Source organism: Lissotriton vulgaris, chromosome 7 (genome assembly GCF_964263255.1).
Source record: "Lissotriton vulgaris chromosome 7, aLisVul1.2, whole genome shotgun sequence".
NCBI classification, from domain to species: Eukaryota; Metazoa; Chordata; class Amphibia; order Caudata; family Salamandridae; genus Lissotriton; species Lissotriton vulgaris.
The window spans coordinates 492,988,605-493,003,789 of NC_141695.1; the positions used below are offsets into that span (position 1 = coordinate 492,988,605).

General features: G+C 46.0%; 1 protein-coding gene across 11 annotated transcripts in view; it reads left to right on the plus strand.

The window, feature by feature from the left end:
- MAP2K4 (mitogen-activated protein kinase kinase 4) overlaps positions 1-15,185 on the plus strand; it is a 767,786-nt gene that overhangs the window by 145,779 nt on the left and 606,822 nt on the right. For 8 of the 11 annotated variants that reach the window (XM_086930577.1, XM_086930576.1, XM_086930571.1 and 5 more), the window contains one exon: positions 7,685-7,798. The exons of the other annotated variants lie outside the window; for them this stretch is intronic. In XM_086930577.1, the coding sequence (XP_086786703.1) occupies positions 7,685-7,798 (114 nt within the window). The remainder of the gene's footprint in view (positions 1-7,684; positions 7,799-15,185) is intronic. 11 annotated transcript variants of the gene reach the window in all.

A 15,185-nucleotide genomic window follows, 5' to 3' on the forward strand; every position in this document is an offset into this window, starting at 1 on the left:
GTGCTCTCCAGACATCCGTGAGCCCCCATTGCGCCTGCCATTCCCTCCTCCCCTTCGCTACCCGGCGAACTGGAGAGTCCGGGAGGGGTGGGTGCGAGCGGTCGGCCTCCACGTCCACCACAGAATTAAAATCACCCCCGAGTAGGAGGGGTCCTGAGAAGCAGTGGGCCAACGAACCCGATAACCTAGAGAGGAAGGCAAGCTGGTCCACGTTAGGTGCATAAATACAGCAAATGTTCAAATCTCTACCCCCCAATGTGCCTGAAAGAGCTACGTAGCGCCCCTCTGGATCCACCACCGACCTCGTGACCTGAAAGGGGACCCCAGCCCTGATCCATATGAGCGCCCCCCTCGCATACGCTGAGTACGTGGTACAGAAGACCTGTCCCCTCCATCTACGCTGTAGCGCCGCCCCTTCCGCCCTGTTGAGATGAGTCTCCTGTAGCAGCGCTATCTGTACCCCTCTACGCACTAAATAAGCGTGAACTTTGTGGCGTCGAGACATAGTGTGGAGCCCCCGTACATTCCAAGTAATACATTTCACATTAGCAACATCAGCCATTGTCCCACATCGTCTGTTCCGGGTCCCCCCTCCAAGGCTCCAACGACGAGCGATCAACAGTCAATGCAACACTGATGGCGGCCATTTTCCCCAACAAAAGAACAACAACCCCCGTTTGAAACAAACCCCTACCCACCCCTCCCAGAACAGGACCCAAATAGTGATACCTAGTTCCCATCCAAACCATACCCCAAACTATCCCACAATCCCCGACTAACCCTGCGGTCCCCACCGCAGGAAGGCCTTAAGGGCTAGGTGCGGGTTGGGCGCCGGTAATGGGCCCTCGATTCCCGGGCTGCCGAGACTACATTGAGCCCAAAACAAAAAGCCACATCCTGATCTGGGCTCTCCCCCCCCTCACCGGAGGTCATACACAATCGCCCTCCCGACCACTCCGGTCGCAACCCCCACTCAATTTGAAGCAGCTCACCCCGTTATCCCTGACCATCCAATATGTCCTCAGCTGAGTTCGGAGTTATCACCGGCGTGTGGGTACTATCGGTATCCGAGTCCTCAGTGTCTGTTGGTGCCCCCTCTCCTCCAGGGTTTGATTCCTCAAGAATGGGGCCACCCAGTGATCCCGACAGAGTAGACACCATCTCCAGGACTTCTTTCCGCTCCGCCATTGTCTCCACTGTCGAAGGCCTGCCTGCCTTACCACGGCGGCTGCAAATTCTTTTAGACCGTCGTCGTTGCCCAGGTTCCACGGCCAACTGTGAGGACGAGCCGAAGCCATCTTTACCCGCTCTATAGAGTTCAAGCCAGTTGCAGACCTCCTCCGGGGAATCGAAGAACTGGGTCTTATCATCAACGATTATGCGGAGCCTTGCAGGGAAGAGGAGCGAATATTGGATGCCCTCGCTCCGGAGTTCGCGCTTGACCGCCAGGAAAGAGGTCCGCCTGCGCTGAGTCTCGTACGTGTAATCCGGGAAAATGTTCACCTGGCTATTTTCAACCTTATAAGGGCCATTATGTCTTGCGGTACTAAGGATGAGGTCTCTGTCCCGAAAGTGCAGCAGACGTGCTACCACCGGCCGAGAGGGGCGGCCCTGTTGCGGCGGCCTCGCCGGCACTCTGTGTGCCCGCTCCAGGGTGTAAAAGGAGGACAGGCCTTCAGGGGCTACTGTGTCCCGGAGCCAAGCTTCCAGATAGGCCACCATGTCGCCATCTTCGATCTTCTCCGGCAGGCCCACCACCCGAATGTTGTTCCGTCTATTGCGTCCTTCAGCATCCTCCGCCCGTCTCTCCAAGGCATCAATCCGGGACAGGGCATCCTTCATGGTCGCGGCCAAGGTTTTTTGTGCCGGCTCCAAGGTCTTCACTGAGCTCTCCACCTCCTTGACTCTATCTGAGAGCTTACCATGATCCGCCCTGAGGAGGCCCAGACTCGTCGCGACCTGAGCAATATCCTGCTGAAGGGCTGAGCGCGTGGTCGCGATCGCCTCCAGGACTCGGTCAAACTGTTGTTGCAAGTGGGGACCGCCGGAGCTCTCCGGGTCCCCTCGAGCCTCTTTGTCCGGCGCCTCCGAATCCGAGGCGGCTGGGGTGGTCGCTTTGGGTCCCCTCGGTTTTCCCATGGCGATTGTGTCCCACGGAGGGAGGCCCGTCCGAGTCGCCACCAGGTGCGGGCGTCGATTATGGCTCTCCTGGCATGTTGTCGCTGTGCTGCAAGTCGACGATCGCCGCCTCCAGGATCCGCTGTCCTTCCGCAACCTCGGGCAGCGCCACCACCGTGTCGTCGGAGGCCAACAAGGAGGAGGCGGGGATGAGCGGTGCCAGGTTGGGCAGGCCTGTCTGGCCGATGAGGATCTGGAGTGAGTGTCACCAGTTCCGCCGGAGACTCTGTGGCGCCAGGGTGCTGTGCTGCCCATGGAGTTCAGTCACTCGGTGGGGGGCAGTCCGGTGCGGCCCGTAGGGTCGTCCTCACACCCAGGGACACCGAGCGTCCGCGTTCCAGGAACGACAGGAGTTCGGCCAACAACCCGTCAGGGGTCGGCCACCGTGCCCGGACCCGTTCCAAGCGTCACCCCAAGTATCGTGTTCCAGGGGGGCAGGATGGAGAGGATGCGCGTTGTCCTATTGTGCCCCTCCGGATCGAGGGTCTCGGCCAAGGGGTCGGGAAGGACCGGGCGCCATCTTGGGTCCCACTCCGCGGACCCCCTCAACTTCGGTTTTCTGTCGGAACAGCCGACTTTCGAGTGTTACCGGCTGTCCCAGCAGGTCCCCACCGGTCCGGTCTCCGGATTGCAGGGGTTAGGGTGCCCCGCGGACTCCGATTTGCAGGATCAAAGTGGGCTCAGTCCCGGAGCCGAGCTCTCAGGCGACCATCGCCATCGGCATCCAAACCACGCCCCCCCGCATCCACGTCATTTGAGAGCTTTGTTGTTAGTGACAGTTAGGTGTGATTTTAAGTTTAATATGTTTTTGAATTTGCATTTGAATTTTCATTCATTTAAATTATCTTTTTCTTTTTCATACATTAGAGAAAATATCAAGTCTAATACATAAACTATCAGCCAGTCTATTCTTTTGCCGTCCTCTTTAATCTTCCTGCTTGATTAACTAATCATTGTTCCTTTTATAGTGTTTTTCTAAGGGCATCCTAGACAATATATGAGAAACTACATGTGGGCTAATTGTTTTCTAGAAATTCCTAAATAGCGTTTTTAATTTGTTTTATGTAGCACAGGGGTCTTGGGTAAGAAAATCATTCATTCTCCATTACTTTTTAGCGCATCCAAGGGTGTATGTTATTGAAATGCTTGCCTGACCGTAGAACATTATAGGTACTGTTGTAGCCTCCAAAGCATTTGCCAAGGTATGGGTTCTCTACTAACACGCAGTCTATTATGGAGAATGAGATATACAGGTTAAAGTTTTTACCAGGTTGAGTTATGTTGTTTCCAGATATATTTAAAGTCCTGAAGTGTGCAGAAGTTAGGTACTTGTGTGATTTACGGAGTTTAAATTTGCTGGGGGATATTCTGTCTAGGCTTCCACCCCATGGCAACTTGACAGCCCCTCTCTTAATGATTATCTCCTGTTGTAACAGAGATTATTTTTTAATTAAATGTATTTAAGACTGAGTTGTCAGCCATGAGGGTTTATTTGTTCACAGTATAGATCTCAGTGCCATTTTGTGCTTTTTTACGAGAAGCCATGTACCTTTATTGCCATTTTTTGCCATCACGATTGTCAGATCAGAGCTCTTAGAGATTAATGCCACTAGCCCATTTTTCTTTTTAGGAGCTGGGGAATATGTGTTGTCGCCACCTATCTGGTCCTCATTTGAATAGATTCCACAACTCCTATTGTAATCTTTTGCTACTATCACGTCTCCTTTTAGTTTGTAGCAATAGTGTTGAGTCTTTTAACATTTCACTAGATTGTTAATGCCTTTGGTAGTTTAGAACAGGATTGTTACATCTACCTTGAAAGCTTTATGTTGGGTGTAGCATATATAATGTGTGGATGTAAGTTAATGTCATTGATCTGAGAAGTGTCAATGTTATGTAAACTTTACACTTTTAAGTGCCTTCTTCTTTGGTTTGCAAAAGAATGTGTCTTTGTTGGGAAGACGTTGTAATTCTAGTGAGTAAGCTGCCCTAGGTGGTCTGTGTCTTTGAACGTTCAGCAAGAAGGATTACAAATTACTGGTAGGAAGAGATGGAGAGTGGCATGAAGACTAAAAAAAAACAGTACCAGACCAAAGAAAGCTCAATTCCATGCAATGCCCACTCCAACCCCTACTTGAATGAAGTGGGAAAGCAGAGTCAATGAGCGGCTGTATAGCGAAGAGCCTTGTAGCCCCTTCTGTTTTATAAGTGAATGAAAGGTAAATGCTTTTTTTGGTATACCTTCATAAGCAAAAATATGTTAGTCAACTAATGCAGAGGAGTAAGATTAGGTCTGCCCGTTTGAGACATTAAGTGGCGCTTGGCATTGAAGGCGTTAATAGACTATAAAAGAAAAAAAGACTTGCAGCAGTGTACGTGAGTGCAGAGATTCCAGTAGGATAGTAAACATTAATGTGAGATCACATTTCGGTGTGAAAGACCGCATCACTCAAATTACTAGTTCAGTATAAACAAAACTCATAGTATGTCAATCATGGTGATAAAGCATACTAATAAGTATGAGCAATAGTTGAGAAAAATATTAGGAGTAGAATCGCTCAGGTGACCATTTCAGAGTCTGATAAGTTTGAGAGAAAGGAGTCCAAAGCACCCAGTTTATTGAAAGCAAGAGATTTGTTTTGGTAAGTGATCTTGAAGCAGACCGGACCAGAGAATTAGACGGAATTGACTTGCCTCTGAGGTTTTTCCTTTTGGAGGGAAAAGCTTTTCGGTGGCTCATGGTTATCTCCGAGTGATCTTGTGAGGTTCCAGTTGTGATGCAGTTTCAGATTATATGTTGGTATTTCCTCATTTGTGCCAGAATCAACTCTGTGTGGTTGGTTAGTCCTCAGAGGTTTGGGTTTAATGGCTTTTTGAGCTGCCTTTGATCTGTTTATCACTGGTACTTTATGGGCCATCGAAATCTCGAACTCCCGAGCAAAGTAGATTCTTAATTTTTAAGGAATCCATTACTCGTGGACCACCACATATGAGAGCACTGTGTCCTCCAATGCCACAGGAGGCTAAAAATGCTCACATTCTCTTATATGTTGCTAGCCTCCAGTTTCATGATTTCAGTTTCCAGGAGTTTCATCTTGCGTGAATGAACGTCTGCTTCCTTTTGTGGTTTCAGTTTGTCGTCCTTCAATCAACAGATACTCGCTTTGTTTTCTGTGACTCTCTTACTTAGTTCAGAAAAGTATTTTCTCATTCCAATAATTTCATTTTGCATTATGTCATTGTCTCTCTTGGGTATGTGTGTCAGATCATGTAATGTTGTCGATCTTGGGAAGATCAGGGTTGATGGATGGTCCAGTGTAACTCTTCCCTTTTATCTGAGACTCTGCAGTTGGAGACTGAGGCTTGGAATGTTTCTGGACCATGTTCTGATCTTTTAAGTATTTTTTCCTTGAATCAGATATATTTTGGCTAAAGTTATACATTCACATTTGCCAGGGTTGACACATGCCACTCCCTATGGCTGTGGTGCTCTTTTTTGTAGGATGAGAAGTTGCTGATCATAATATGTACAAGTTTAGTTGAGTTACAGAGCATTCAGTATTATATAGAAAATCGCAAGGAAATGTTTGTACTTATTCTCATAGGTATTTTTTTTTAATTCCCCAGTTGTGGTGTCACCGTATTTGATGGAGGTGCGATGGGCTACAGCCACACTTTTGAATCGCTCCCCGATATTATGAGATAGTTTATGAGCATGGGTGGTTCACCAATTTTTAGGCTGAGAACCAAGCTCAACTTAGGGTGATTATAACAATAAACAATGTCTCGAGGATATCATTAGTAAGGGGCTTAGTTAATAAGCAAAAATGAATCAGCAATTCATTTTTGCTTATTAACTATGCCCCTCTACTAATGATACCCCTCGAGACATTGTTAATGTTATGCTTAACTGCCCTGGTCTCCGCTGGGTTTATGGGTAACCTCTTGTAGCTCACTTTCACAAACTTAGGGTGATGGCACCATTTTGAGTGTACTGCCAGAGAAACTGCTGTAGACTTTCAGTGGCTTATTGTGAATGATTTGTATCTTCTCCGGCATGTGTTAGCAGGCAAAGAAAGACAGCTAGTGTGACTAGGGCCTTGTGTGTCACTCTGGAATACAAGATGGGCACCATTTTGAGTGCACTGAAAAAACAGTGCTGTAGCCTTTTAGTGTTTATATGCTGTTTCATATCACCAAGCTTAGAGTTTTTCAAGGTACATTTTACCTGCTTTTGTATTTATACTTGTCCATTTTGTAGTGTGGGGTAAATTGACTTGTGATTGTTGCTGAGCTGATTTTATCATGATTTATTGGTTGCAGGCGTTTTGTACATTTTCACTAAATCTAAGATAGCGTTCGTGGTTGATTACAGCAATCCCGATGCCTGTCAATGAAGGCCCGACCTAAATTGTCGTGTGTCTTGTGCCTAAAAGTAATTTTATGTAAATCAATCTCTATCTTGTCAAAGTTCAGCAAATTATCCTATACACCTCACTCCTCAGACGGTGGCATCATGTTGGCTTGTACTAATCACACTTATGGGCAGGGACGTGCCCCAAATATTGTAACATCTGGAGATTCAGCCTCCATGTTTCTATGTCTCCACTAGGCACAGAGATGCTTCCCACTTTTGTTGAGGTGAAGGTGAGGAGCGTAAACTTTAGAAAGCACCATGATGAAAGAGTTGGGATGCTGTACCTCCACTTAAGGGTGATGATTTTTCCTCATGCGTTAATCTGCTGAATCCTTGAAATAAATATCTTCATCTGTTTTTTTCGGTTCAAATTCCTCACTGTATCCCCTGTTCTGTGCTAATTGACACTCCCATTTACCACCTGCTCCAAAGCAGTGCAAATAAGAGTTGTACAGAGACTACTTGCAGGGGGGACTATTGCATACTACCCTTGTGCCAAAGAAGGGGGGGTTGAACCTGGGCTAGGCGCTTGCCACATAAACCTCATTTGATTTTACTGGCTGGAGTTTCCATCCAGTAAATTAATTCATAAGTTCACACACCTGCATAGAGTGCCACAACAGGGACAAGTTGTGGTTGGTCAAAGCGATATCCAACTTAGAATAGCACTCAGCCCAAGTCCTCTTAGCTGGTACAGTACTTAAGGTTTGTGAAGTCTCTCAGATGCTTTATTTCAATGACAGTGATACAACAATATGTAGCTACCATCCATCAAAGAGGTTCGGTGTCATTTCAAAAGATCAGGAAATATTTGTTCAGTCTACTTCGAGGATCAAAACCTGGAGTTTTTTGGATGTACAGGTAGGACGAACACAACGTCCAACCTTTTTCTGTTTCAAAATAAAGTATAACATTCTTTTCGGTTTAATGTAGTTCAGAAATGTAGGTATTGCTTTGAATCTGTAATACTTTGAGTGTTTTGACAATGAACGAAAGTATTTGTTTTTCTAAAACTCCAACGCTCTTGTAATTTTAGAACTACCTCTATTCCATTCCCAATTAAAGTTCTTTTTTTCTAACTCTTCTAAGGATGCCGAAGCAGGATTCAATACGAAATCTAGAGACATCTTACCATAAACAAGAGACGAGGATGACTGGCGTGAAGAATTACAGCACAAATGAGCAGGCATCAAAAAACAGGCTGTACGTGCTGTTTCACTAGAATGGGTTATATCAAATTGTTAGCTATCCATATGCTAGAACGTTGCTTAGCTCATGCTATGAAATGTAGAATTTGCCTATTGTTTTGTGAGTTACATCAAGCATCTGTGAAGACCTTTTGATATAACATTATAACATGGTACATAGATTAATACGAAGCATATTAAATTATTGACACTTGGAGGTAAAGTGACTTGTGTTGCAAATATGCAGTGCATCGTTTCCATTCCATAAAGGTTGTGATAGCATTCTTCCTGATATCACTGAAATTAAATTATCTTATTGAAGACTGCGACAGAAGAGGTGTTTAATCGACAATTTGACATAATAATCTTATTTCGATTACTAATTTATTTGAATTATTTTATGCAGCAGAGGCTGCGATAGAATGGATTTAAACTGCATTGTCTATATGCATTGAATTGTCCACTAAATCAATTAATCTAACAGAACTCAATACCGTTTACTTAACATTAAAAGTTACTTTTTCCCATGGCAGCAATGAGCATAGTGTGCCTGAGTATTATGTAAAGTGTGAATAAACAACTTGTTTTTAACAAAAAGTCTTGGAAAAGATTTGGTTCATCTTAACAATATTAGGACTGGAACACTGCGCTGGGAATATTATTACTAATAGAGAACTTCATCCCCTTGAACCTGTCTAGTTCTGATTCTGCTTCTCATTGATGGTTTCCAGAAAGAAAAGAGATGAGGGACTGGATTACTACGTACAGCAGACAATTACATTTACAGAAATAATAGACAGTGCCTGGTGGTGAACCTAAAGTGGTCCATACATCAAAGTAAATTTGTACCTTTCACTCCAATAATACTACTTAATTTCTCGAAATTACTTGGGTATCTCGGGGTAATATTGTTATCAATTTAAGGGACCGATTAAGTGTTTCCAAAAAGCTTCCTGAAACACCGTTCCTAGGTGTTGGACTCTGGAACTGCCGGCAACCCAAGAAAAGCTGTCACTCAGGTGTAAATTGCAATGGTTTCTCCAACTCTTCCTAGTGATCTTCGAGATAAGGAAAGGGTTGGAACCAAGGGTTGGAACCAGTGAAACGTTTTATATCTGGCTAGAAAATGTATTTGACCCCTACAGTCTAATCGGATTCCTTTGTCGAAAATTATATAGTACATTTCTAGATATTTTGCGCCAGATGTATGACCATTCTGTTTTGCGGGACGCAAATTGTGATTTTGTTTTTGCCACTCTCAATTTGCGACTAGGAAAACGGCATGCTCTGAAATGTGTTTCTGACACATTTAGTGATTCTCAGTGGGGTTGCAAATGACTTGCCTCATCAATATTCATGAGGCAGATCGCAAATTGCGATCCATTGGGAATGGCTAGCACTCACAGGAATGGTGATCTGCTAGGGTCAGCAGACCACTACGTATGTGACTGCTTTTTAGGTCTTGCATACACAGCACGCATACGCTGCATAGGGGACCTTTAGCTGCCGTTCAGCTTTTTTTCGAAGCGCATACTCGTGCTTGTGGCGGCATACATTTTTCCGTTTCCCTTGTACCACCATAATCCCACTCTTTCAAAACACCTCTCCCCCTTAACCCTGATCTCCCCCACCATCTTCTCTCTTCCTGATCTTGCTTCTCTCATTTTCGCAGTTTTTTTCTTTTTCATATATACCTCTGCATTCTGTTCCTATAGTTCTTGCGCTCACTTTCAGCCCCACTGCCTTCACCTCCCTAACCCTCTTTCTCGTAGGCCTAAGCCCATCTCCCTTTTCTTTCTCTCAATTACTACCAGTGCTCTCCCACCCCGTACTGTTTGTTCTCTGCTTCAATCACTCTCCCGTTGCTGCCATATGTTCGGTGGCCCGATCTCACTCTGCCCTCCCGCAACCTGTCTGACTCTGAACAATTTCACCCCTTCCCATTTCAGCAGGCTCTCTTCCATTTTCGCTCCCTCCTTTCTCTTGTCGGGTTTTCACCTACCGGGTGCTTTAAATGGAAATACCAGAGTGCCGGTACTTTGTACCTGCCCATTTGAAGTACTGGGCCCTACCCAGCAGGTATCGGCGGCTTTCCAGCAAGACGCTGTTTGACACCCCAAGTGACTTAGTGCAACAAGCATTGGCATAGCTACTAGGTTTCGCCTTTGGGACCTTTTAAGTGTTTAACCATGCAACACTTGTTGTTGCACCAAGAATATTGTGCTGCATGACTAAATACCTAGAAGGTCCCAAAAGCTAGACCTATTGGCTATGCCAATGCTTGTTAAATAAAGCAGTTTGAAAGGAAAAGGGCATGTGTTTAAAAGAAAAAATGTAAACATTTTCTTTTCATCTTTTTGAGGGCAGGCAGTGCTCCATGGGACTGCTGCCTGCTCTTAAAACATATTTTCACATACATTCTCAAAGGGGAAGAGGTTCCTCCAGGGACCCTTTCCTTTTTTCGACTGGCTTACCACTTATTTGGAGTAGGTGGAAACTGTGATTGTTTTACGACTGCATTTGCAGTGGCAAAACAATCCTGCATAGCAGTACGACTTACTATTAGGAAGGGACGTCCTTGGCATGCCTTTTCCTAATAGTGATTCGCAAATCCTATTTTGCGAGTTGGTAATAGGTTAGCGACTCGCAAAATAGGGTTTGCGCATACTGCAACCCTTTTTTAGTGGTAACAAACGGCCTGGTTTTCCATTTGTACTACTAAAAACGGTCGTACATCTGAGCCTGTATGTTTACTGAACAATACAAATCTTACAGTAGTGAAACAAACCTCTTGGTCTTTTGTGCTTTGTCATTTATGTGTGAATAATTTCAGTATACCAATAAATAGCGGATATGTTTTAGTAAGTGCATCCTTCCTGTTGCTTGCCCTATCCTTCTCTTCCATGCCCTCTTTCTTCTCATTGCTTGTCCCTCTCCGCTGCAGTGTTGTTGCTATGCATCTGCTCTCCCACCCACCTGTTAGCTATACTTTCCCTAATCCCTCCTTGTTGCTTGCCCCCACTTGCCATCACACAAAAAAAGCTCTGACGCCGACACCACTGGTAGCGTCATTGCACTTTTTTCCCCACACTCTACATGTTCCACCCCCCCCCCACCCATGATGCATCCTGCCAGAAATAAAAAAAGCGCTAGCCATGTCAGTGCTTTTTACATTTTTCTTTTTACTCCGTCATGTTGCAGCAGGCGGATCCTCTATTGTACAACATGACTAAAACATTGACAAAGCCTATAGCTCTCTTGCAGTCCAGACCAATTGACTTTGCCAATGCTTGTTTGCCTGTCTTTTCCCCTCTCCTCCTTCCTTTAGTTTGGGTAGGTAAGCCATACTCTTTGTTTCACTGACTTATGATTCATTGACTTGTATAACTCTAATTTTTTATGTTCAGAATACAGTGAGCTCCCACTCGCAACCCCTCTAGCATAGTTCAGCACCAGAACGACACGCATAACGACAAATCCCACCCTTTATCCCCTCCCATTCTCAGTCCCCACTACCACCCTCTAACCAACCATGCAGAGCACACCACATCCATTAATTTAACTCCCCCCCCCCCCCACAACAGGACCCTCTCCAATCCCATTCCCCCCCCACTCTCAGCCCCCACTACCCTACCTGCTCCCCCACCACCACTAACATACACTCAACCCCCACCCGGCTCTCTCCACCTGCCACCAATGCCCTCATCCACACCACCAACCTCCTCCCTACCTCATCCACACCCATCCCTCCCAACCCCTCTCTCCTCTCTAACACCACCCGTACAACGCCACCACGGAGCCTTGCACAAACACCAACCCACTCCCCCCACCCGCACGCTAATTCTCAGGTCAGTCACTCACCCATAATTTCCATCCCAAACACCAACATTTATCCCACGCTGGACAAGATTATTTCCACCCTCCTCCAGCTCAAAGAAGACATGCACACCATCAAAGAAGACATTCACACCATCAAAGAACTACTCCTCACACACCCCAGACAAGCCTCACACACCACCACCCCCCCTCCCAATCTGCCCCCCACCCTTCCGGATGACTCTCCCACTCTACACCCTTCACTTTGGACCGTGATCCCTGTCCACAATCGCAACAACCGCCCCCGTCGCCCATGCAACCCTCTTTCGGACCTCGACACACTCACCCTCCTCCGCTCCTACGACCCAGCTCCCCTAAACCACACAACCGCCACACACCTCTCCATTCCCACGATGCACTCAAATCCCCGTAGACCCCCACACTAAACAACAGAATCTCCGTCCCTAATAACCTTAGAAAAGTCCCCCTCACCCTAGAACCCTCTACCTCCCCTGACACACCCCGTCTCAAGTGCACTCTCCTCAACTGCAGATCAGCCTCTAGACACTCCTCCGCCATCGCTGATCTCATCTTAACATTGGACCTTGACCTAATCATCTTGACTGAAACCTGGCTAACCGAATCTTCTACACCTATAATGGACATTCTGGTGCCCCCCAACTACCACATCATTAGACTTGACAGGTCTGGCAAGATAGGTGGTGGAATCGCATGCATATACAGGAACAACTTTTCTGTTCTGAAAGTCACCGCACCTTCCCTACCCTTCCCAACTTCCTATGAATACATCTGCCTCAATATTATCAGTGAGGGCAAACCGATACGCTCCCTTCACGGCATCTACCACCCACCCAGGGACAACCTCACCTTCGCCCAACAAATCATGGATATGATCTCTACCAATTCCGGACGACAGGTCACTCAAATTTACCTTGGCGACTTCAACCTCCACTGGAACGATCACAATGATGGGGTGGTAAACAGTCTTAAAAACCTCCTCAACGCCCTTGACCTCACACAATTATGCAACAGCCCGACCCACGAGAAAGGCTCTATCCTCGACCTTATCATCTCCAAAGAGGACGCTATCCAACTTGTCTATTCAACCCTGTGACTGGTCAGATCATCATATTGTTACATTCTTCATCAAGGAAAAAGTCAAATTCAACACGGTTCAATCCTCCAAGCCTAAAGTCTGGAAAAGAGACCTGAAAAAACTCAACCCAAATTCCCTACCCCCGAACAGTTACGACCTCCTACTCCCTCCGACTGGCGCTACGGATGTCCAATCCTTGACTGACCACTATCTCAACGCTATGACCTCAATAATTAATGAGGCTGCACCCATGCAGCTAAAAAGAGTCTCCGCCAAAATCTCCAACCCATGGTATGACGGGAGTCTTAATGAGGATAGACGAGCCATGCGATTGGCAGAGCGCACCTGGAGATCAGCCCCCTCTACACTGCACCTAAAAACTCTGAAGGAAAAGAGAAACGCCTACTTCAGGAAAATAAAGCGCTCAAAATCAGCCTTCTTCAGCCTCCAGCTCGACCAAGCAAAAACCGCCCGAGCAAACTTTTCGAGCTAATCAGAACACAATCTAAGGAACAACCCCCAACTACCCAGCACTGTGCGCGAAGCACCCTCCTGTGAAGACTTCGCTGCTTTCTTTACCCAAAAAACTGACAACATAAAGAGTGATCTCCTCATTGACGCAAGCCTTTACCCCAAACCCCACTGCATAGCACCCACTGAACCAAAAAACAATGCTACATGGTCATCCTTTGACACCTACTCTGAAGAAGAAATTGGCACCTTGAAACCATCCAATCACCTCACGGACCCCCTCCCTGCTAACGCTGTCAAAGACTTCACCCCGTTGCTCCTTCCACTCTGGACTAAAATTATCAACCGCTCACTCCAACAAGGAACCATCCCTGACTTCCTCAAAGTCGGACAAGTCACACCTTTACTAAAGAAACCTACAGCCGACCCATCTGATCTAAACAATTACCATCCCATTACCAATACTCCCACTCTCGCCAAACTCCTGGAAAAATGCGCACAACTACAACTGACCAAACACATTGACCAGTTTGATCTCCTCAACTCTCATCAATCAGGCTTCCGAGCAGGACACAGTACAGAAACCGCTATGACTCACATAATTGACGACGCCTTTCAAATCCTAGATCAAAATGATACCTGCCTCCTCATCCTTCTTGATCGCTCCTCAGCATTCGACACCGTTAAACATGAGAATTTACTCGAACTATTAAACACAAAAATGGGTCTATCTGGGACTGTCCTCAAGTGGTTCACTTCCTTTCTACACAGCAGGTCACAGAAATTCAAGTGCAACAACCTTATGTCCTCGCCAATACCTGTATCGTTAGGCGTCACTCAAGGATCCTCCTTATCCCCAACTTTGTTCAACCTAGTTATGGAACCTCTCACCACCTTGTTACAAACCTCCAATGTACTCTTTCACATGTACGCCGATGACACCCAACTATATCTCAAATTACAATCCCCCAAGACATTGTACTCCTGAACTCAACGATCAGAAGCACCCAATCCTGGCTTGCCGATAATCATCTCAAACTCAATGCTTTGAAAACAGAGTTCCTTCTGATCTCACCTCCCGCGAAGATCTCTACCACTCAAGCTTGGCTTAAACACCTAACTGCACTCAATGTCCGTCCAACCATCGTGGACTCAGCAAAATCTTTGGGCATAACACTCGATACCAATCTCAACATGCAGCAACACATCAGCAAGGCAACTAAGGGTGCGAACTACCAAATCAATACACTGAGGAAACTTACTGCGGTCTCCCTCTAACTACTACTGCACCCCTAAGAGCTTCTCTAAACGCTGCAGCGAGACTCATCACTGGGTCAAAAAAACACTCTCATATCTCCCCTGACTTGAAATCCCTGAACTGGCTGCCTTTTGAAGCCAGAATACATCTGAAAATCGCCTGCATGACACACAAGGCTGTACACCTGAGCTCACCCGATTACCTCACCCAGAAGCTGACAATCTCTGGCGGCTCTAGAAACACTAGAGGCACAAACAATCTTCTGCTAAAACCTCGAAGATTCCGGAAGGAAAAAACTTATAAACGCTCCTTCTCAGGAATGGCACCCAGGATCCGGAACTCACTCCCTCCTGAAACTAGACTCATCCCCTCCATCACACTTTTTAAGAAAGAAGTAAAAGCTATCCTCATGGTTAAATACACTTGATCTATTAACGTGGATTTTTAAAGTCTCTGCACCGATCTGTATTATCTGTACGATCCCTCGATTATTCGTATTACTTGTATTATTGAATTACCAGATTGTCTATGCTTACACCTATTTTTACTATCTGCATTATTGATGTACCTGTTTTACTATGCTCCCTCATGTACATACCCCACCCCCACCTTTACCTACAACTACGCTGTACCTAATGGCCTGTTATTCACTCTCCTGGTGTTATTCTATGCTTTGTAAAGCGCTCTGATATCTGCAAAGATCTTGTTCGCGCTATATAAAACGTTCAAATAAATAAATAA